The sequence below is a fragment of the Paramisgurnus dabryanus genome, chromosome 10 (genome assembly GCF_030506205.2).
Source record: "Paramisgurnus dabryanus chromosome 10, PD_genome_1.1, whole genome shotgun sequence".
In the NCBI taxonomy this organism is placed as follows: Eukaryota; Metazoa; Chordata; class Actinopteri; order Cypriniformes; family Cobitidae; genus Paramisgurnus; species Paramisgurnus dabryanus.
The window spans coordinates 588,894-611,164 of NC_133346.1; the positions used below are offsets into that span (position 1 = coordinate 588,894).

Here is a 22,271-nt window from a genome sequence, read left to right on the forward strand (position 1 = left end):
CCCAATAATTTATTTATTGTGAATTTTCAAAAGCAGTACACAAAGTAGTTAAATGCCGATGTGCTGCAGTCGCGGTCCTCTATGGAGTTTATGAAGTACTGTGAAATATTAAAGTTCATAATCCACCAGAATGTTAATCCAGCTTCTCACTTTTCAAAAATGTCAAAAGTACATCAACTGAAAGACGGCAATGTCGCAAATCTGTGACGAAGGACGCAAGAGCCAATGAGCGTTTGATATCACTGCTGTAAAGCAATGTGTCGTAAAGCTTCTTTGAGGGGCAATATTTGAATTCAAATTCATAACAAAAACGAGATTTAACGTTTACGATTGCTGCTGTGATCGCTGGATATGAATCATTTTTGTATGAAAGATGTGGATTACAGAATGAATAAAATCTTTTGTGATGTTGTGTTTTGGTGTAATTATTGTTGCATATGAGAAAACATCTTTTGTCAAACTAAATATTTGCTTACAGTACATGAGCTTTACATGTGTCATCTGTTTAGTGGCGCATGTGCATCACTTTTACAGCATTTCAAATATTTTTTTAGTACAGGATAGCATCTGTATTCTGGTTCTCATCCATCCAAATGAACAAATTGGCAGCAATTGAAAGTGACAGCAGAGTGAAGAAAATCAATTCAGCGTGTCAGTTTATGGGTTGGGTCTATGTGTCGATGTGTTGATCTTATCTGTTGGGTTTATTAGATTGAAGTACCGTACAACACAAAGTGAAGCTCCACCTTGCTGGATTAAAACACGGCTGGAGCCAAATGATTTAAGAAGCAACCATAGAGATTTCATCCCATAAACACATCCACACGCCACAGATGACACGGAGAGAGAGAGCGAGAGAGAGAAACAACGCAGCAGGTAAAACTCTATAAATTCTGTTGAATTACAACAAAATGATTGATATAACACTGTCTCTTTGCATTTATAACATTAAATATAAAACATTTGATTTCATCTTAAATCTGAAGAAAAATGATGACAGTATGTTAATAATAATTCAGTCATTTTATTAACAGCTGCCTTAGTTTTTTTTTATTTAATCATTTCTTGCTTTTTATTAGCACTGTAATTAATAATTTATAACACATATGCACATACAGTAAAACACTTTTTAAAACATCTTATAAACAAGTGCTTTCATTCATAAAAGTTATGATAGTCATAAAATAGTCATGACAGCTTTTATTGTTTATTATGTTTACACTGTCAAATAATGCCGTATGAAGTTAAAACAACTAGGTTTTGCAAGTCAATTCAACCTACTATTTTAAGTTTTGACCTGTGAACAGTTGACATAAAAACAAGTTCAAATTGTATAACTTAATTTTTTTATTTAAAGTACCATTGATTTCACAAAAATGTTGAATTGTTTTACAGTGCAGGTTTTAACTTTATCAGTGGCTTTACCTTGTGTGACTATTGTTGGTCTTGATGTGATCACATTAGCCATAAATAAATAACCAAATCTAAATCAATCCTCTTATGATCAGCATGGATGGGCCGAAGCTTTACAGTAAGATGATTTAATCTCTCTTCTGTTTCATTATTGTATGTTGTTTAATAACTACAGTCGTTGTCAGGGCCCAATTTCAGTTATTACAGTTACAGCTTCATTATACAGCAGTGTGATGATGTTACTGTACTGACAATTACTGTAAACAAATGTCGCTGTAGTTATGCAGCGGTAACTTACTGTAGATTTAATTTGATGTTATTTACTGGCAACAGTTTGTTTAAAGTTAAATGAACATCAAGTCTTTAACTTTACTGAATAAAACTAAAAAATAACAGCCTCATGCAAAGCATTCTGGGAAACAGAAATCCACATCAATTTTATAGTTTTTCCTTCAGATTTTGTATCCCAGAATGCTTTGCATGAGGCTGTTTTATTCTGTAAAAGATTTGTTAATGTTTAAATGAACCTTGAACAACTTTAAACAATGGTTGTCAGTAAATAACATTATTTCAAATCTACAGTAAGTTACTGGCAAACAGCTGTCAGTAATACTGTAATTTTTAACAGTATAGTGTATTGCATTTGTCACTTTAGCTGCTTGTCTTCAATTAATTCATCTTGAAAGAGCAAATCACACTCTTTATATGTTTACATTCACATTACACATCTTCTGGTTTCAGATAAGATACTTCAGTGTTTACTACACCTCAGACTTTACTTGGAAATAATCAATGTTCACAGCCACAGGGTTCAGTTCACCGGTGGGCCGAAGGGTTTGATTTATTATACCGAGATCCACCAATGTGCAATATCCGCAAAGCACTGCTGGATATCAGACGTTATGAGAAAGAGCATGTGAACTGAAGCGAAACTAAACTAAACGCTCGAGGTGAACGATTCAACATTCATTCCCAAATCTTTACTAGCCAGAGGAACTTTAGAAATCTCACTGGTTGCTCTGTCTTTGGGAATACAGTATAATCAGGTTCCCAGATATTTTATTGAATATCTTCATTGAAATTGCACCACGGAGCTCTAAATCTTACATTACCAAAATATTTTTTTCTGTCATGTCATGTGTAGTCGCTTTATCAGAGCTCGGAGGAATCAGATGCTGAAACAGAGCGTGGTCTTGTTTCCCTCAAGCCTCTCGCATCACATGCATCGCATTTCTTTAACAGCTGTGCAGTAGATAACAGAAAACGCTGGTACCAAATTAAGTTCCTCTGAATCCAGGATTATATTTTTATTTCTCCTGAATAATTCATTAAATTGAAATGTAGACTTCTGTGGTTGTGACTGAATACTCTTGTTTAAATCTGATGTTTGTTCAGTCACAGGAATGGAGGATCAGGTGGATCGTGGCTTCTTCAGGAAAGTGGATGTACCAGATCATGCACACTATATAGTGGCGTTTTTTGTAGCAATAATCGGGGCTTTAGGGATCACTGGGAATATCCTGGTCATGTATGCCTTCTTCAGGTAAGCTAACATTTCTTACCAGTATCTAATATTTTAACCACTTCATTGGTGTACCCCTTTTTGAGTGTGTGTGTGTGTGTGGGGGGGGGGGGGGTAAAAGGGTGATTTACACCTTTAAATTTATATAACTTTGACCTAGAAACCTAAGCTTGGTTTTGTTTAGAGAAGACATTTTAAAGTTTTTCCAAAGGTGTCTGGAGGTGAAAATATTAAATAAAAAATGTTATCCCTACTAAAAAATCCAGCTGGTCTTCCAGCCTGACCAGCAAAGTCCAGCTAGACCAGCTTAAAAAGTGACCAAAACACAGCTAGACCAGCTTGCTAAACCAGCAATACCAGCTAAAACCAAGTTGGGAGACTAGCTAAAACCAGCTCCCCAGCTTATGCTGGAGTAGAGATAGCAGTTTACATTTATAATAATAAATAAAATAATGCAATAAAGTATATATTTTATACATAACATTATCACAAAAATAAGGGTTTGTGTTACACATTTAGTGGTTTTACCAACAATGGCCACTAGGTGTCATTGGTTTGCTGCATACTCTTGTCACAAATTAATAAATGACTGTCATTGCATTATTATTACTTCTAAAATGTTTTGAAATATGAAAAATACATTCTTAGAACGATATATAATTTGGCATGATAGATTTAAAATTTACATGCAAAATATTAAAATAAACCTAAATTAAATTTTGTATTTTTAAGTTTAAATGATTATTTATTAGTGATTATTTTATGATGGTTTTGCTAAACGAAAAAAGTTGTTTAAAATATTTATCGTGTAAGTAAAAATGTCTGTCAGACTGCCTTAGGTTGTGGATGTTTCTCCTAAGGAGTTTTAATAAATAATAAATAAGATTAAGTTTACGTTAATGTTAAACTTTATATTGAAGATCTCTGACTGTTTCAGGCATTATTGAGATCTCTCATGTCAGATTATTTATGTCTTTTTCCTATAAAAACAGAGCACTTGGTTTGTTTTCTGCTTAATCTCATTGGTAAACAATTATAATAAATCACAGATGAGATATATTTATATATTTTGTAGTTTTTTCTTGTTTGTAAAAAGTATTTCAAGAAGGTCATGTGTCGACCATCACAGAGATTTCAAACAGTCTTTATGTTTTACTTATTTGATTTGTTTATCTCTTATAATGTATCACTGACGTGAGATCACTGATTCTGTCTGATTTATTTGAATATCTTTACTTTATTCACATGATTGTATACTGACAGCTTCTTTTAGTTTCAGCTGAGAGCAATGATGTCAGTGTACACTGAAGTCTCGGTTGAATTATAGGAGTTGTTTTGTTTTGACATTTTGAAAGCGGGAAGTCTTGTTCATGTTTGTTCTGTCTGAGATCTAATAAACAAGAGGTCATGAGAAACACAAATCAGAACAATCATCATAATGTCCAACATGAGAATGTGTGTGTTTTTTTACATTAGGAGAGTGTGTTTGTACCACATGTACATTTATTTACGTTTTCATACACACTGAAAGTTGGATTTTAGTGGTCAGGAGTAGTAGCACAGGTTTGGGCAGTCATGGCCTAATGGTTAGAGAGTCCTGCTTGTAAACCAAGAGTTGCCGATTCGAGTCTCACGACCGGCACGTTGTGACTGAGGTGCTTTATCATACATTGGTCAGTACATCTTTTCATATTTATAATGTGAGAAAAAATGTAAATATTTTTGACAAATGAGAGAAACAATGCTTTTCTTCTCCTGAGCAGATGAGAGTTTTCTGTAAACGATTTTATATTTTAGTAACAAGAAGCTTCGAACACCACCAAACTACTTCATCATGAACCTCGCGGTGAGCGATCTTCTCATGGCCGTCACTCAATCGCCCATCTTCTTTGTCAACTGCTTATACAAGGAATGGGTGTTTGGTGAAATGGGTAACTGATTTTCTTCAGTTCTCCACCCATTCGTGACAAAATATCCCTCTCTCACAGATCTTACTTTCATCTTTTGCGTTTCCATGCAGGTTGTAAGATGTACGCCTTCTGCGGGGCATTGTTTGGAATCACATCCATGATCAACCTGTTGGCGATTTCAATCGACCGCTACGTCGTGATCACCAAACCCTTACAGTCCATTCAGTGGACATCCAGACGTCGAACGCTCCTCATCATCCTAACGGTCTGGATCTACTCGCTGGCCTGGAGTCTGGCACCTCTTCTGGGATGGAGTTAGTCTCACATTTTTAATCCTCATCTTAGTCCAGTGGAGAGTTTCTATTCATTGTCTGTTTTTTATCGGACAGGTTCTTATATTCCAGAAGGCCTCATGACTTCTTGCACGTGGGACTATGTGACATCGACTCCAGCGAACAAGAGCTACACACTGATGCTCTGCTGTTTTGTCTTCTTCATTCCTCTGGGAATCATCTCATACTGCTACATCTTCATGTTCCTCGCCATTCGTAATGCCAGCAGGTAGAGCGTACAGTATCAAACTTTATCGGGAAAACGTTGCAAGAATATTTCTGCCATGTTTCTGTGTGTTCAGAGATATGGAGAAGATGGGAAGTCAAATGAGGAAAACCACCCTGACCCAGGAACAGTCCATCAAGACAGAATGGAAGCTGGCAAAGATTGCGTTTGTGGTCATCATTGTCTTTGTGTTGTCCTGGTCTCCGTATGCCTGTGTCACTCTTATTGCCTGGGCAGGGTAACTATCACTTTAATTTCTATATAGGATGACTAGATGATTGATTGATTGATTGATTGATTGATTTTATTTGACCACTTAAATATAAAATCATACATTAAAATACATCGTCAGGGATAACACAATACACCCCAAAGACTTATTTCCATTGCGGTCCATACACTACATGATTATTTTGAGTATTGAATATTTATATTTGAGATCACTGTGAACTATGCTGGCTTGTAAATCATCTAATCCTTTACAGAAATAGTTGGATTTGTTTGTAGTCTATCAAGCCAAAATGTAAATAGCTTAACCACGCAGAAGAGAAAAGTGTTTTATCCTTTGAAGAAGATCTGAGACTTTGTAATTCCAGAGTAAAGAAACAACCTTTTATAGAAATGCTATGTAAAGTTGAGAGACCTCTAGTAGATCGTGAATAACACGCTGGTTAACATAGTTTAAAGGCCTGTGGTTTAACCACTTACCAGAATTTCATCCCAATTTACAGCATATCCAGGTCAGCAAATATGTTTTTTTTTAAGTTGTTTTTTTTTATTAAAGGTACAGCCACGTTCTTTCACCGTACTCAAAGGCAGTACCTGCAGTGATCGCCAAAGCATCAGCAATATACAACCCATTCATCTACGCCATCATACGCTCCAATTACAGGTCTGTTTAAGCGGTGAGAGAAATACCAGTATTGCTGGTATATACAGTGATTGCTGGTAATGTGTTGCATTGATACCGTTACATATTCATAAAAATTATTTTGCATATAGTTTGTTCAATTTGGTCCTCTTTTCAACTTGTAACACTACACTGCAAAATTACTTTTTTACTTATTATTTTATAAAAGTTCTTAAATCAAGATGTATTTTCTTGATGAGCAAAATGACCTAAGAACATAATATAAAAAAATATAAATATCTTAGTGAATTTGTGCTTAAAACAAGCAAATAAACCTACCAATAAGATGAGATTTTTTTATTATTCTTGAATCAAGTGTTTAAGAAAAAAAGTTTCGTACCCAATTGGCAGATTTTTGTCTTATTTTAAATTCACTTAAATTTGATATTTTTTGTCTAAAAACTAGATTTATTTTCTTAGGTCATTTTGCTCATTAAGAAAATACATCTTGATTGAATAATTCTTATATATTTGTACTGAAAACAAGACAAAAACATTAAGCAACAAAGGCATTTTTTAGTGTGTCATCCATCCTTTATGTCAGCGTGTGGAGAGTCCCGTATTAACTGAGTACACATGAAACAATTGATGGGTCGTGCAAATGAGACGTAAAACCTGGTCATGGTTGTATTTAGTCTCTTTTTGCGAGCGCCATGTGTGACCCCTGCAAAATGCCACCCTGAGCAGCTGCCTATGTTAGAAAATAATTTATATGATTGGAAATATGTGCATCTTTTAGTAATTTTGCAGTATGAATATGATGTAAAAATGGACTAAAGGGAAAATCCAGAAGCACAATGTTCACTTTATTTGAAGCTGTTGTCAAAATAAATTCAAAGGCATATTTGTAAAAGCGTCCCTTATATTTTGTATGTGTTTTATTTTTTATATTTTTCCATATTATGAAAAAGTACTGCGGCGAGATTTAAAGACACAAGGTTTAAATCCGAGAGTGACAATATGCATTATATTCATAACAAGATGACTCCCCCCATCCACATGATACTTTTTAAGGAAAAAAAATATGAAAAGAAAAAAAGACAAAATAATGTCTATGTCCAATCCCTCACTTTTTCTAGTTAAAAGTTTTGCCATTAATTAAAGTTTACTACAATATGATTCCAAGTAGTTTTTCTCATATGTCAATATACTGTAATACCGATACTCGGAAGAGTGGAAAATAGCTTGATATAAATTTGAACTCATATCACCCACCCCTAGTCTGTACTGTACATGTGTTTGTTTATACTAGAACACAACATCTATGATGCCGTGTATATTTTTAACTTTATATTTGACTGTAACTTACAGAGACACACTTGCAGAGAAAGTGCCATGTTTGCATTTTCTAGCGCAGTCATCACGTAAAGACTTCATCTGTGTGTCGAACAGCGAGTCTTCATTCAGAGAACCTGTGATCAGCAGACCGTCCTCTGGATTTCAGTGTGTCTCCTCCATCTCTACTGGTGACACGGTTTGTCTTTTACGTTGAGAAGATACTGTAGACGTTTCTTACAATATATATCTTTTGCATATTCGCCCAATAAACAGTCCAACATATAAAAATGTGTAGCGTGGCCCCTGCTGTGTTCTGTGACTATTTTAAATGTGAAACTTTGTACATGGGGTCATAGCGTGAAAATCTGACTTTTTGCATGTTTAAGTGTTATAATTTAATCCCAGTGCTTCTATCAACCTAAAAATGTGATAAAGATCAACCCAGTAACTTAGTTTTAGTAAACCATTCTCTGCAAGCATGTGAAAAAAAAGCTAATTTAGATAATAAATAATACAATAATACTGCCCCTTAATCTGCATCATCCAACCACGGCACTGCCATTTAGTGCAAAGAGAGAGAAAAAATAATTGACAGCACAATTGAGTTTCAATTTCAACAATCCATCATTATGGTGATCAGTGTTTGCATTAGCAGCTCATTTGCATTTTAAAGGACACACCCCAAAAATGACACATTATTGTTCACACCTACAAAGTGTCAATTTGAACATCTTATAATAAATTATCTGTGGAGTATTTTGAGCTAAAACTTCACATACGTACTCTGGGGACTCCGGAAACGTATTTTACTTTTTATGACCCCTTTAATGTAACACCAGTAATGCTATATTTACTATTACATACTGCAGCATTTAAAGTAGCTCCTCTTGCCACTTTGCCAACATGAAAATCTTTTTGGCAGATTATGTGTTGTATCTGTCTACAAGTTTGCACTTATGGTCTTATTTACATTTTCTTTCTTGTTTCTGATATTATACAGTAATATTTGCTCAGGCAATTTGTAAAATCAGCCATACTGCTCTGTGTCTCATTGTTGTTACAATAGTGAGTTATGGCAACACTTTTTATGACCACATCTCTGTGTGTTGTAGGTCTGGAGTGATGTTGAGTTAGATCCTATGGACCAGGAGGGTCAGTTTCTCAAAAATTCACAATCAGCCAATCAGCTGCTAGACGAAACGCTGAAGACTCATCAGGGAAAGATGGAGATGAAGGGAAGCTCAGGAGAAGACATCAGTAAAGAGACGGTAAGGTCTTCTCCAGTTCTACAGCAAACACTGCTTGTGGTATATGAACAGATGTTTATCTTATTTACTTGCACGTACAACAGTTTTAATTAATCAAATGCCATCTGTATAAACAAGGAATTGCCATAACTAATCATAACTAATCCTTATGAACATTTTGAATTTCATCCATCACAGCTTAGCTGGGCTTTGAGAAGTTCTGGTCCTGACACGATATCTGAGTCTGTCATCATGTCCACCATACCTCTCCTCATGACCAAAGACAATCCAGAGGAAGATTCCCTAACAGGACAGGAGGACAGTATCTCTGTATGACTTGCGAGCAAAGGTTTGGCTTTTTATGAAGACACAGACACACCTGTCAGCCTCACATCTGAGAAGGATCTGCTGGAGGAGAAAACCAGAGAAGATGAGTTTATATTCGGCCTGAGGACCTCAACTGAGCTCTTAGATTCTGTGCAGAAGTTTCTGTCCTGAAGATCCTCTTTAAAGAGACACAGAAGACCTCTGGATTTAACATCACATGAATACTGGAGATGACAATGAGATATCAGCTGTTAGTAATGTGGCTCAGTAGGGGAAATTTCTTCAATCTCATGCCATGTGAGGAGATACTGTACAAGATACTTTCACAATACAGTTACACTTCTACCATATGGATAAAGACACTTTAGAGACAACTTTCTACCAAAACTACAAGCAGTTGATGATTGTGTACAATATTGTTTAACTGAGAGAGATTGACTCACATCATAATGAGACAAACAAAAGGTTTCTTAATTTAATGAAATTATTTTTTATATCTTTAGATTGTAAACTTCACTTTGTCGTGACACTTTCCTGCACCATTTGATGTGCTCAATAAGTGTCACATTTCTAAATTATGCACCCATGTCTCCCGTGAATTATTGTTTATTCTTCACTTCTTTACTGTAGTGACATAGCTAAAAGCATTTCTCCAGTCTCTGTCTATGTGTAAACTTGTGTAATCATGATCTAAACCTCACATCAAGCTTTATATTCCTAAAAGATACTCCTTTGCCAAATTTGACACATGACAGGCCATGTCAGTGTTTTTTAAACTGGGATGGGCCCGTTTTATGACATTTTATAAAATACACTAATTTATCATAAAATCTGTGTAATTAAACCTTAGAAAATAAGGCTACTATACCAACATCACTATGTTGTATAATTTATTATTTTTTAAGTTTTAAAATGGTTTATTTCATATTGCAGTGGATTATAAGAAGTGAAGAAAATCAAGCACAAAAGCCCAGTATGATTTTAATGGCCACATTTCCAGGATTACTCCTCATTTATCTGGAAATGAGCGCATTTGTTCATTCAAGTACTGAAAGCCTCAGGTTAAGCCTAAAGGTCAAAGCGTTACATAAAACAGTCACATGATGTGCTAACATATAAACCTTATTGTTAAAGATATTTGCCATATTTGTGTAGAAAGTATTAGGCCTACCATACTACATCAGAGAATATCATAGTGTATGTCTGAAAAACATAATGTTGTCCTTTTAGTGTAATGTTTCTGATTTCATATTCCTGTGTTTATGAGATTCATTAAAATCTCTTAGTCTTTTGTTGTCATGTTTGTTGTATTATCACCTGCTCTTTATACAACCCATAGATCAGTCAACCAGACTGCTTTACATCTCCATCACAGGTCAACATCACACTCAATCTGTCTGTGAAGGTCCAATGATTCATTCATGTTCACTTTACACAGACTGCGCTTCAGAGCTTCTTCTGGTCACTGACCCATAACTTGACCCATCTAATCCTAATCCTGAGCAAACATACAAATCCAAATATGGTGAAAGTTGGGTTTATGCATATTACATAACTGCACCTTCAGTCAGCAGCCCTGCTGGATTGTTTGAAGTTTCTTATCATGTGGCTTTGACTCTAACCAATGCGTTATTCTCCTTAAAAATCACTACAAACAAAGACAGTATCAACAGACTACTGTAAATATATCTGGACCATTTATTACACGCCATGTGTTACTACATTTTAGCCACTAGATGGAAGTACTTGCCTTCCGGCCTCTTCATAATCTGCTGCTCAAATCAAATCATCAAAGACAGAAACAACACACAACAGTCATTAAAATGCTGATATTATGTTGTAAATGGACTTACCATGTGACCTCAAACAGAAGGAACTTGACGGCATTCATTGGCAAAGCAGAGAGAGAGAGAGCGAGAGGAAAGATGACGTCACCCTTCATTGGGTCACTTACAGTGACGTCAACCACTCGCACCCTGCATACATCTGACGTGTGATCATAGGTAAAGAGTTAATATCAGTAAGTTGACAAAGTCTTAGGATCAGTGCATAATAAATACATCACAAAAGACCTAATACATCAGACATTTTAATATTGTAGGCATATTTAAAAAAAAAACATCGTCCTTTAAACGATACAGGAAATAAATTCTTTTCTGCACAAAGATCTGGCATTACTCTGCTTACAGAGTAAGTGAGTAAGTTTATATACATGAATTTAACCACAATCAGATTTAATGTTATCCGTGAATAAAGATCTGTTTAACCAGAACAACACTAAACTCTCAACTGATTAAACTCAAAAGTTTTCGTCCACAAATCAGCTTAGTCATAATTGTGCCACTAACATAATTGTTTATTGAATTGTTTAAATTATGGTAGATTTGAGATAATGTCTGTGGTCAGGGTGTTTTACAGTATATCGATCCACATCCACCTGTAGTTTTGCACAGTACTGTAAACAAATTAAACAAATTACCATGCTTCCTTTTGCTTAACCAAAATTTACATAACGTTAACCACTAAACTTCTCATTATATATTACTGCACCACTGTGGGAATGAAAGTTAATGGTGCTTAACAGAGAACTATCGAATAGATGAGCTGTCAAACTTTTACACCAGTACAATTTATAAGGGTGAGATAAACATGTTTGCGTTTAGACCTTTATATTTGTTTTTATGTGGGTATGTTTGTGACGTAAAAACAGCTCAGGGATTTTCCCGGTTATGGGCGGAAGTGGCGGGAACGTCTGATCTTCTGGCCGTTTCTCAATCCGAAGGCTGCATCCTCCGGGGGTCGTAAATGCAGACTGCATATGTCATCAAGCCTGGTTTATTTAAGTTAACTAAGCATTACATTCGAAAGTCATAAGCATATTTCAACAATTTACGATTAACCAAGTATAATAGTCAACTTTACGTATAATAGTCAACGGGTGACGTATGTAGCCTACATATGCGACCTCTGGAGGATGCAGCCTTCAGATTGAGAAACGGCGTCTCTCTCTCTCTCTCTCTCTCTCTCTCTCTCTCTCTCTCTCTCTCTCTCTCTCTCTCTCTCTCTCTCCTCACACAGACACACAGTTACTAACTTACCACAGTTATTCAGTAACAGACTGCTGCGCGTTCACATCACATCGGATCAGATCTGAGGTAAGTGACACAAACACGCGTGATTTTACCGTTAAATATTAATAATAGACAATAAATATGAACTATGTGTATTTGTGTAGTGATGTTTCAGTGGCCGTGGTTGAGTTATAACATCTTTACTGTTAGTTTAAACGTTTTACTGTATTATTGAAAGTAAACTGCGGTTTAGTCAGTATTGAGGAAGTGTTTGTTCTCATGAAGAAGTTTAAGAGGGTGTGTCGACACAAGCTTTAGATAAGAGTTATGTGGGAAGAAGTGTTTATGTCTATTTAAACTTTATGAGCAGATTTAACATCGATCAGGTGTCAAATGCACGTGCTGTCATAGATTTAGTGCTTACTGACAGACGCGTGGACGGAAAATGTTAAATATGTGGTTGTTTTTTATGAAGTTCGTTTTAAGTTTCATGATAATCATCTAACACAAACAGAAAGAGGTTTCACAGGTGTGTTTTCTTTGCAGAATAGCGGCACAATGATGAGTAATGTTATTCACTTACAGAGACTTCCTAAAAGGAAATAGATTGAAAGCAATGTTGGTTGTTTCAAATGTTGCGAAAGACATTGAATTTGAAGTGTTGTGTATTGTGTTTATGTGTGTAAACTTTACTGTAATGCTGCTGATGATGTATTGTCTAAAGCACTACTGTATATAACTACAGGTGACTTGACATAAAACTGCCTTCAGGGTGTTTTGAAAAGTAAATGTCATGGCTTTATTATAACTGTGTGATAGACATCTGCGTAACAACTAATCATTGGCAGAAAAAAGTTTTTGTTTACGTGTTTGTTGACTGTGTAGAATAAGTATATAAATACACACACATGCATGTATAATTTTAAGAAAGTCATCTAGCAGTGAGATTGTGAATTGCAACCAGCGTCTCAGTCCCCTGTTCAATAAAGCGCATAGAGAAGCTACGGTAGCCACCACAGGACAAACATGTTGTTTAAGACAAAATTAAGTGGTGACAAAACACGCTTTGTAGAGGAGTTTGTCGTTTAGGGCTACTGTTGAAATATGGCTGGCGGTACAAAATGGCGACTTGAGATCCTTTTAAAAATTCCACACTGCACCTTTAAGTAGGCACTATTCATTTTTATATATAAAACCTGGACCAGGCCGGTGAGGATATACAGTACAACAGCACCATAAAATGCTTTAGTGTTGATGGTAGTCTAGTAAATGTGTCTAGTAAAAGCGTTCAGGTGTGGGTGAATTCCTGTCGAACCTTTAAACAAGAGAAGCTTTTCAGCAAGGAATGAATGAAACAAAGCATAAACAAGTCAGTGAGCGTCACACACAGCACACCTGTGTTTTATAGAGAGAGAGAGAGAGACTTTAACTTGGTTATTTATGGGTCATTTCTGTAGTTTCTGTGCTCAGAGGTCAAAAGCCCATAGCTAACCATTAAACTGTCAAACTTTGCTTCTCTACTACAAGTTCAGCTTTGTCAAAGCATATTTTTCTTTATAATGAATTCATAAAGGCAATCTGTCTGCACCATGCTGTGATGTAACTGCGCTCGTATGTATAGAGTTTGGATTGAACATACAGTAAAAATTATTCAATTATTCCAGAAATGAAACTTTCCATAATCTGCTCCCTCATTTACTGCAGTGCAGATTCTGGCAAATAAGATGCTTGGCTTGAAATCTTACAGTAATTAATCGCACCGCTTTCTGGTTTTTATAAAATGCAATGCTTTTTTACTTTGTAATTATTGGGCAGCTGACTGCTAGCTTTCCAGGGTGTGTCCTCGGCATTATGTCCTTCCCATCACCAAACAGCCTGGTGCTATTCACATCATGGGAAAACCAGTAGGTAATTGACAGATCAGCGGAAAGGTGTGTCAGTTTTCACACGGTTGTTATTCTTTTATTTTCACGGTGATGGACATGTAAGTCGTCCGTTTCAGAGCACACAGTTTTGGCCTTGCTTTGATAGCACACAGAAGATATGAAAAAGAGCTGAAGATCTCTGAGCCGCAGATACTGACTGCTTGTTGTTTTAATCTGTTACATCGACCTTATTTTAGGAATATTGTTACTTGTTTGTACTTGAAATTAGGGCTGCATAGTGATAAATCGCAACGAATCAATTGCAGAATAAAAGTTTTGTTTACATCATATATGTACTGTATATAATATTAATGTGTATATATAAATACATATATGATGTAAACAAAAACTATTATTCTGCAAACAATTAGTTGCGATTAATCGCTATGCAGCCCCAATTTCAAGGAAAAAAATTCTGAATGTGCATAAATGTTTTGGCAAAAAATAAATTTGTGCCAAATGTAAAAAATTAATTTATTAGAAAACTTAAATTTTATAAAAAAAAAATATTTTTGGCATGGATATGAAAAAAAATGCAGCCAATACAAATTTATAATTGATGTGAATTCCTTCAATATTCTTTCAAATTTATGTCAGGTTGAAACCTCAAGAAGCTGCTCAATAAAATGCCATAAGAGTTTGCAAAGTGATGTATTTTGGATGCTTTTAGTCAGTTTTGATGAGTTTGCTATTATTCTGTAATGTGCAAAAAATATATTAAAAAATGAGTAAGTGCTTCCAAACTTTTGGTATTTTTTGCAGCAGTTCTCTGGCAACCACAGCTGCTAGGTTTTTACGACAAAAACTATAGATTTTACAGTATGTTGATCTGTTGCAAAATTAAATTGGACATTAAAATGCATACTTTTTTCAGATAGTGGATTGTTAATTTCTAGGTGTTGACGGGTGCTGTCAATATTTGTGGTGTATTTTGCCAGAAGAACAAGATGTTTTAGATGTTTTGGATGCATTGGAAGTTTAATTAGTCAACATTTGAACTTTATCAGTTGAGTATCGGTTAAGTATAACATGAGTATTCTGAATGAAAAGAGTACTTTTATTTAGATTTTGCTCTATCAGAATTGCTGTAAGTTTTGTGGAAATACACAAAGGTCCTGTGGCTTAAGGTGTGGAAAACTTCATTCATTTAGTCTATTCAGGATGTTAGGAGAATGGAACCACACCCATCTGCTTTAAAACAACACGTTGCATCACGTTGTTGCCATAACAGACACACTAAACATGCAACCCAAAGATTTATTTTCATTTTCATGCAGTTCTCTTATTCAATGATATTTTCCCTCTTTATTGCATTTCTGTCTTTTCCTGAACTCAAATGTTGTCGTCAACACAGTGTTTCTCATTAACTTTCTTTAACTCTCATCGCTCCACGTTCAATTAATGTCAATCTATCAGAGAGTGGAAGTATCACAGGCTGCTATAAATATAACACACATGCTTTCCTCAGGGTTCCTGCACGCTAGACAGAAACTCTAATGAAACGTTTGATGGATAGGAATCTGTAAATGTGTTTTGAGGGCGTGGAGCTTAAAATCAAGCAGTAATACAGCAAGAACACTAGGGCTGCAACCAGCTTGGTTAAACAATTCAGCGTTGCCAGGTCCTCTACCTTTTGGCAGAGTTTTGAATTTCAAACTATTTCTGCAGGTTGATGTTGTTCTGCGGGTTAGAGTTTGAAGGATTTGGTTCATTAGTTGTTGGTATTTGAGCTGTGAATAATCATTGCGATGCTTTTGGACTAATTTTGTATGGCCATTGGGCTGGTTTTGTTACGTGGATCTGGCAACCTGACAGGACAATGATGGATGCAAAACCGTATCATTCACTAATAATTGTGTAAGTTTTTCGTATTTATACGCACACTTGAACATTTCACAAAAAACTTAATTCGCAAGTCACAACACATGCGTATGCGCACAAATTTATTCTTAACTTGTTCTTACATTAGTGAATTTGGACCATTCTACATGAGCAGTAGCGTGCATGAGGTTGGCAATTTGCATAAAATAGTTTTTTTTAATTAAATATCAGCTTTTGCACTTTTAAATTTAAACTTCTACACGTGAATACCCTATAGTGCTTCATTTAGCTATAATAAGTGAAAAATCTAATGAAGTAAATCATTTAGGTTTTTATCCGATTAGTTGCAAAAATTAATCGATTAATCGATTAAAAAAATATATAATCGTTAGTTGCAGCCCTAACGAACACATCAATCAGTGCCTCTTAAAGTTCAATGTTTGGTGGTCATAATGTTCTCAACTTTAGGGTCCAGCTAGAAGCGCTTTCTCAAACTGATCCTGCAGTCTATCATCCTCTCTGAAGTCAATGTTATGCTGTAAAAGTGGAGGGATGGTGATTTTGATGTGGCTTTTAACTTCTTAAATGGTCATTGTTACGACTGCGGGACATTCCTGGACAAACCCCCGACTCTGACCCGTCCATCTGGAATGTTTGTGTTTGGCTTGAGCTGGGTTTTACTAGTTTAACCTCAACAACAACCGTCCACCCACGAGCTCTTAAAATACTTGACCGTGTGCAACAAGAATGCCCCCCTCCCCATCACCTTTATATAAATAGAGACAGCTCTTTTGTGTTATCTGTACTGATGGGAAATGTTTAGACTGTGAAGCAGCTTGTCCTCGGGTTTATTTAGCAAACCCTGTAACATTTTCCAGATAAATCTGTTTCAGGTAGGTCTAAATCCATTTTGTTCTTTTTTATCTGTCTATCGTTGCCAAAATAATGATTTTCAGGCCTGTTTTTAAATTGGATTTGGTTCTGTTGTGTTTTTATATTACTTATTCTTTTCTTAAGGGATTTACATTTAGTCCATGTGATTTGTTGGCGAGTTTTCATTGTTGATCTTAGATTACACGGGAAACGGTATATCTGACTGAATATTGCTGTTGACACAACTTCAGGAGTTTGTCCAGAACTTATCTCTGTAGATTTTTGTGGAATAACAAATGTGTTTAACTGTTTTGCTGCCATAATAAGTGACTTTTACCTTCAGTGTCCTTCAGTGATATTAATGCTTTGGAAACCTTTGCTTTTGTTTCTCAGGCTGCGACTCAGACTTTGGCAGAACTCGTCCTCTTCTCAACATTCGTGTGACCGTGACCCAGCTAACCATGAGCAATAACTACAGCGTGACCCTGATCGGACCTTCACCCTGGGGCTTTAGACTTCAGGGTGGGAAAGACTTCAGTATGCCCCTCACCATCTCCAAAGTGAGTGTGTGTTTCTAGAACAGAATCTCTCTGTGATGAATCTTTGCAATGTTCTGCACATCTCTTTGAATACTACACACACACACACACACACACGCACGCACGCACGCACGCACACACACACACACACACACACACACATGCACACACACGCACACACACACACACACACACACACAAATAGGTTGTGTTACCAGGAGGGTGGTGATGATAGATGTATTGGGCTCTGTTAGGGATTGATGGGTTTTGGCTGCTGTTGTTCTGTTTGTGTATCTATCCTGATTTCCATATTTATCTCTTAAAGGGGGCATATCATAAAAATCTGAGTTCATGTTTAAGTGCTATAATTGGGTCCCCAGTGCTTCTATCAATCTACAAAATGTGATAAAGAACAACCCAGTAACTTAGTTTTGGTTTTGGTATCTCTGCAATGATGTAAATATTTAAGGTAATTGAAATGTGTCTCCCCTTGTGATGTCAGAAGGGGATCTTATTATAATTATACCACCCATTAATCTGCACTATCCAGCCACAGCACTGCCATTTAGTGCAGAGAGAGAGAGAAAATAATTGACAGCGCAATCGAGTTTTAATTTCAACAAAACACCATTATGGTGATCAGTGTTTGCATTATCATCAGCTCATTTGCATTTTTGCTCACACCTACAAAGTGGCAATTTTAAGATGTTATAATAAAATATCAGTGGGGTATTTTGAGCTAAAACTTCACACATTTTCTCTGGGGACACCAAAGATTTATTTGACATTTTAAAAAAATCTTGTGAAATGTCCCCTGTACGAACTTTGCACACATTCTCCCAGAAAATGTCAATATATTTGAGTCCAGGAAAAGTCAAGATTGAAAAATTGCAAACCAGTTCTTGCTCATTTAAAGTCAAAATATAATCACAATTTCCTCCTTTTTTTAATGTTCCTGGTCTTAATGTGAATGACGCATAAGTGAAAACCTGAGCCTTTAAAACAACTTTGCCTTTTTGGTCAACTAGGCCACACAGGCCGTTGGTTATTTTGGCTGTTGATAATGCAAACTCACATTGGCATCTGCCTTTATTCTGATGTAGTATGCAGACTTTCTCATGGTCCAGTCAATCTCTGATATAAATAAAAACATTTCACATTTTTAATATCCGGTTTTTAATACGCCACATTACAAAAGTAACTTCACAAATGCGCTTTTATGTTGACTTAATTATAGTTTCTTACATAAGATTATTATTGTTAATATTTAGAGGATTTAATGCCACCACCAGGACTGCAGGAAAACAAGCATCTGTCTGAGGTTGAGTTCATCGCCCCAATAAAATAAAATAAAAGAAGTCAGAGGAAGACAAAGTCAATGTGTTTGTTGGTTTATGTCATGAAACCATAAACACAAACGATCTGGTTAGTTTAATCAGAGATTTTCCCTTTGATCAAGTTTAGGACGGCCTCCAGACACAGTCGTGAGTTTCTCACCTGGTTTCCACACGTATGGACTCGGATGAGTGTGATGTATCGCGTACTGTATGATGGAGATGAATCTGTCTGCTCAGGTTCCACTGGAACTCCAGCTGCTCTTCTAAGACTTAAGCGAAGACTTTAAACTCTTGGAAGCTCTGTGACCATAAATCTGAGCTTAGCTTTGGCAGTCGACACCGGCTGGCGTGTGTTTAGTAAGAAGATGTTGGCATGGCCTCTCCGAACGGCGAATAAGCCCGACTCTGATGAATGGTTCGAGCTGCCAGGATGTAGTAACTGTATTTCTGTTGTCATTGACGGAGGTTTCTTTTGGACCATTTGGTACAGATCTTTCTTGACCCTTTGCTCCGTGCATCCATGGCTCAGTAGTCTGTAATGGATTGTGGCACTGTGGCAGTTCTGGCTTAAGACATTAGGATGTTTATGTCCCGTGTTATCTGAAAGTACGTTTGCACAAGCGATGAGGCAGCCTTGAGATGGTTGGAGAAGAAAGGCCCACCCATTGCTTAGATGTTCCTGTGGTCTTCGGCCCCTTTTATGGGATGGTGCTTTAAACACAGAGTGGAAAGTGTGACGCACATGTCATTGTGTAATAGCGAGGAGTAAAAGTCCTGTTGTGAGTTGAGAACTGATCTCCTCTGGTCCCAACCTAACCCAACGTCATACCTCACCCACTCCTAGCCAGATGAAAGATAAACGATAAGCATGACGGATGGATTATCTGCTGGAAGTAATAATAGGGCCTCTGAAAGGTCTAGAGAGGGGCGAGACGTTCTGGGTTTCCTGAGGTGCATGCTGATGTATGAGTGTCAGTGAAAGCCTGCTGTGCCCTCATCTGAAGTGGTCTTGTGCCTTGGCACGGCTCATCCGCTCCGAAGGACACGTGGATTGATGCCAGCAGGACCGTGACGCTTTTTGACGCTGCCCACTACTGTTGTTCCATTGGGACGTAACGGCTCTTCCTGTCAGAGGAAGTTATTTATAATCTCCGGGCAGCTGAGAGGGGCCTCAGACGGAGCTTAATCTGTAGTGGAAAATCGATCTTTTATTTCACATCTGTTTCCTTATTTGGTAGCGCTTCTCATTTGAAGCATTTCAGCTTGAGGGAAATTATCTCAGGTTCCTTTTGATTCATCCAGAAATATTTTCCTCTTACATCACACGGCTCGGTATTGAGTTTAGCTGCAGTTAGGGTGAAGGTCTGTATGGTCTGCTGGAACCGCACCCTGGATCTGTCCAGACCTGAAACTCGTGCTTCAGTTACACAAACATTCATCCACAAACGTCATGAGTTTCCTGCCAAGTATGGCTGCCAGTCCTCAGAGTTTTTCCTTTGGGACATCACTAATGTGTCTGTCACAAACCTTATATGATGGGCTTTTAAGGGTTTGTGTTAAAAGCATTTGTGAAGTTCATCTGAAACAGGTTTCTGGAAAAAAGTCAAACTTTGATTGGCAGCGCTCGCTTAGAGTTGGAATATAACAAGGATCGTGTAAATGATATTCTTCAACATATGGTTTAGAGAAACAGAATAAAGTTTCTAAATGGTTTGACTTGCATTCAGAGAAAGAGATTCGGTGTTTGATATAACACACATAAGCAAAATACAAGACAGAGAGGTTTGGGACACTCAGCTGTTTAAATATGGGGTGTATAAGTATAACAAGTAGCCAGTGCAATGTTTCTCATGTATTAAAGTTATCTACAAGTTTTTACTGTAAAGTATTAAACCTGTCAGTGAAAGATAACCGTGAATAGTGCTTAAATTACATCTTATCTCCAACTTCCAAAAGTAGTTTGATTTAAAAATAAAAAATAAAATATTTATATGCATTGCAGACTAAATCCCTTTACATCAATGCTAAACGGTTCCCATCCTGACGAATATCATCATGCCAGCATGCATTAAGAGCCTTCTAGGACTGACTTTATCTTGAACAGGTCGAGACGACAGCAGCTGCCCTTGTTTCTCTTGGATTGGCAATGAAGTGTTGATATTGCCATGGTCACGGTGCAGGCACAGCACCACAGAGCTGCTTTTGTTTCTCAGTCTAAAAATCTTCAGTGATGTGTAGAGCCAAAAGAGCAGTGAGTACGCAAATACAGATGCCCACTGCATTGAATGCTTACCATCCAGTTGTGTATACTAACTGTTGAGACTGGCAAAAGACCGGAATTGGCAGATTTTACGCACAATTGGTCGGAACGGTAATGTCTCATGGCATTCCCATGCCGAGCCGGTCCTTTTGTTGGCAGTTGCGCAAGCAATAATGCCACATGCACACTCGCAGTGGAAGCAGCTCCCAACCCGTTATTCAACAGCTGCATTAATTTAATGCCATACCCGGAAACATGATCCGTTTTACGTAAAGATCACGACACAAACCACCCGTGCAGTCCTTTGTCAGACATCCGTCATTTGAACCATGTTGGTAAACAATAAAGTTGATGATGTCAAGACAAGTATGGGGTGGAGTACTTATTAATCTGTTCAGTTGTATTTAATGTCAGATTAATGCTGTATATAACGTTCTTTGTATCTAAAGACTGCTTATGTTGTTGTGTTTAAAGGTGCAGTGTGTAAATTTTAGTGGCATCTAGTGGTCAGGTTGCGAATTGCAACCAATGGCTCAGTTAACTGCTCACCCATCGCTTTTAAAGCTACAGTAGCCTCCACCAGACAAACATATCATCTTCGGAGACAGCTTCGTAAAAAAGTTTGTCCGCTAAGGGCTTCTGTAGAAACATGGAAGCAAAAAATGGCGACTTTCATGTAAGGGGACCCTCGGTATGTAGATAAAAATGTCTCATTCTAAGGTAACAAAAACCTAAGGGTTCATTATGAAAGGTCTTTATACACCCCTGATTATATAGTTTTGTATTTTATTTTGCATTTCTGTCAAGAGATCCTTCTACAAATTACACACTTCACCTTTTAAGTTCTTTGTTGTTTAATTTCAAGATATTTCATTCATTCGCAAGTTTCCTTCTACTTCGCACATGCCAGGGATTCCCCAGAGTCTTAAAGCTTTAATATAAACTAAAAGACATAAAATGCAATGGATGTTGTGTTTATTTTGTTCAAAAGCATGATCAATCTAAGTCTACACGTCATTCTGACTAACTATGCTTCTAACCACAGCTATCCAACTGATAGCTGCACTTTATTTTGAGATCTGTTCAAATGAAAGAAGATCATGTCATTTAATGAAGTTTGGGTGAAAATGCAATGTTTAATAATTTACTGAAAATAACGTTTTTTATTAAAGCAAAGTGTTTTGGTTTGTAGCCTATATGATGTCAATTATAGTTCTTAAAAAGAAAATCGGAATCTGCAAAAATTGATATCGGCAAGTCACACCTAAAGAAAAATCGGA

The 22,271-nt window shown here is 36.7% G+C and overlaps 2 protein-coding genes across 5 annotated transcripts in view; both read left to right on the forward strand.

Annotated features, from left to right (window-relative positions):
* Positions 1-754: 754 nt before the first annotated feature.
* On the forward strand, positions 755-10,417 carry opn4xa (opsin 4xa). 2 transcript variants are annotated; one of them, XM_065264436.2, is made up of 10 exons: positions 804-876; positions 2,809-2,956; positions 4,733-4,866; positions 4,956-5,159; positions 5,235-5,406; positions 5,480-5,641; positions 6,188-6,295; positions 7,625-7,787; positions 8,704-8,859; positions 9,037-10,417. In XM_065264436.2, exons 1-10 carry the CDS (start codon positions 834-836, stop codon positions 9,172-9,174), a joined length of 1,428 nt encoding a protein of 475 aa, XP_065120508.1. In that variant the 5' UTR covers positions 804-833; the 3' UTR covers positions 9,175-10,417. The 2 variants fall into 2 exon arrangements, with proteins under 2 accessions (XP_065120514.1, XP_065120508.1); XM_065264442.2 differs by lacking the exon at positions 9,037-10,417 and having other exon boundaries at positions 755-876; positions 7,625-7,779; positions 8,704-8,841.
* A 1,781-nt stretch (positions 10,418-12,198) lies between these two features.
* Positions 12,199-22,271, forward strand: part of pdlim5b (PDZ and LIM domain 5b) — a 61,764-nt gene continuing 51,691 nt past the window's right edge. For 2 of the 3 annotated variants that reach the window (XM_065264411.1, XM_065264427.1), the window contains exons 1-2: positions 16,730-16,875; positions 17,249-17,415. In XM_065264411.1, coding sequence (XP_065120483.1) covers positions 17,317-17,415 — 99 coding nt within the window. In that variant the 5' untranslated portion in view covers positions 16,730-16,875; positions 17,249-17,316. Of the gene's footprint in view, positions 12,321-16,729; positions 16,876-17,248; positions 17,416-22,271 lie in introns of those variants that run through there. The other variant, XM_065264420.2, reaches the window with a different exon arrangement.

Coding starts and splice junctions, on each gene's coding strand:
- opn4xa (XM_065264436.2), top strand. CDS start 834: ATGACACGGAGAGAGAGAGCGAGAGAGAGAAACAACGCAGCAG. Junction 877..2,808: donor AGAGAGAAACAACGCAGCAG/GTAAAACTCTAT, acceptor ATGTTTGTTCAG/TCACAGGAATGGAGGATCAG. Junction 5,642..6,187: donor ACTCTTATTGCCTGGGCAGG/GTAACTATCACT, acceptor TTTTTATTAAAG/GTACAGCCACGTTCTTTCAC.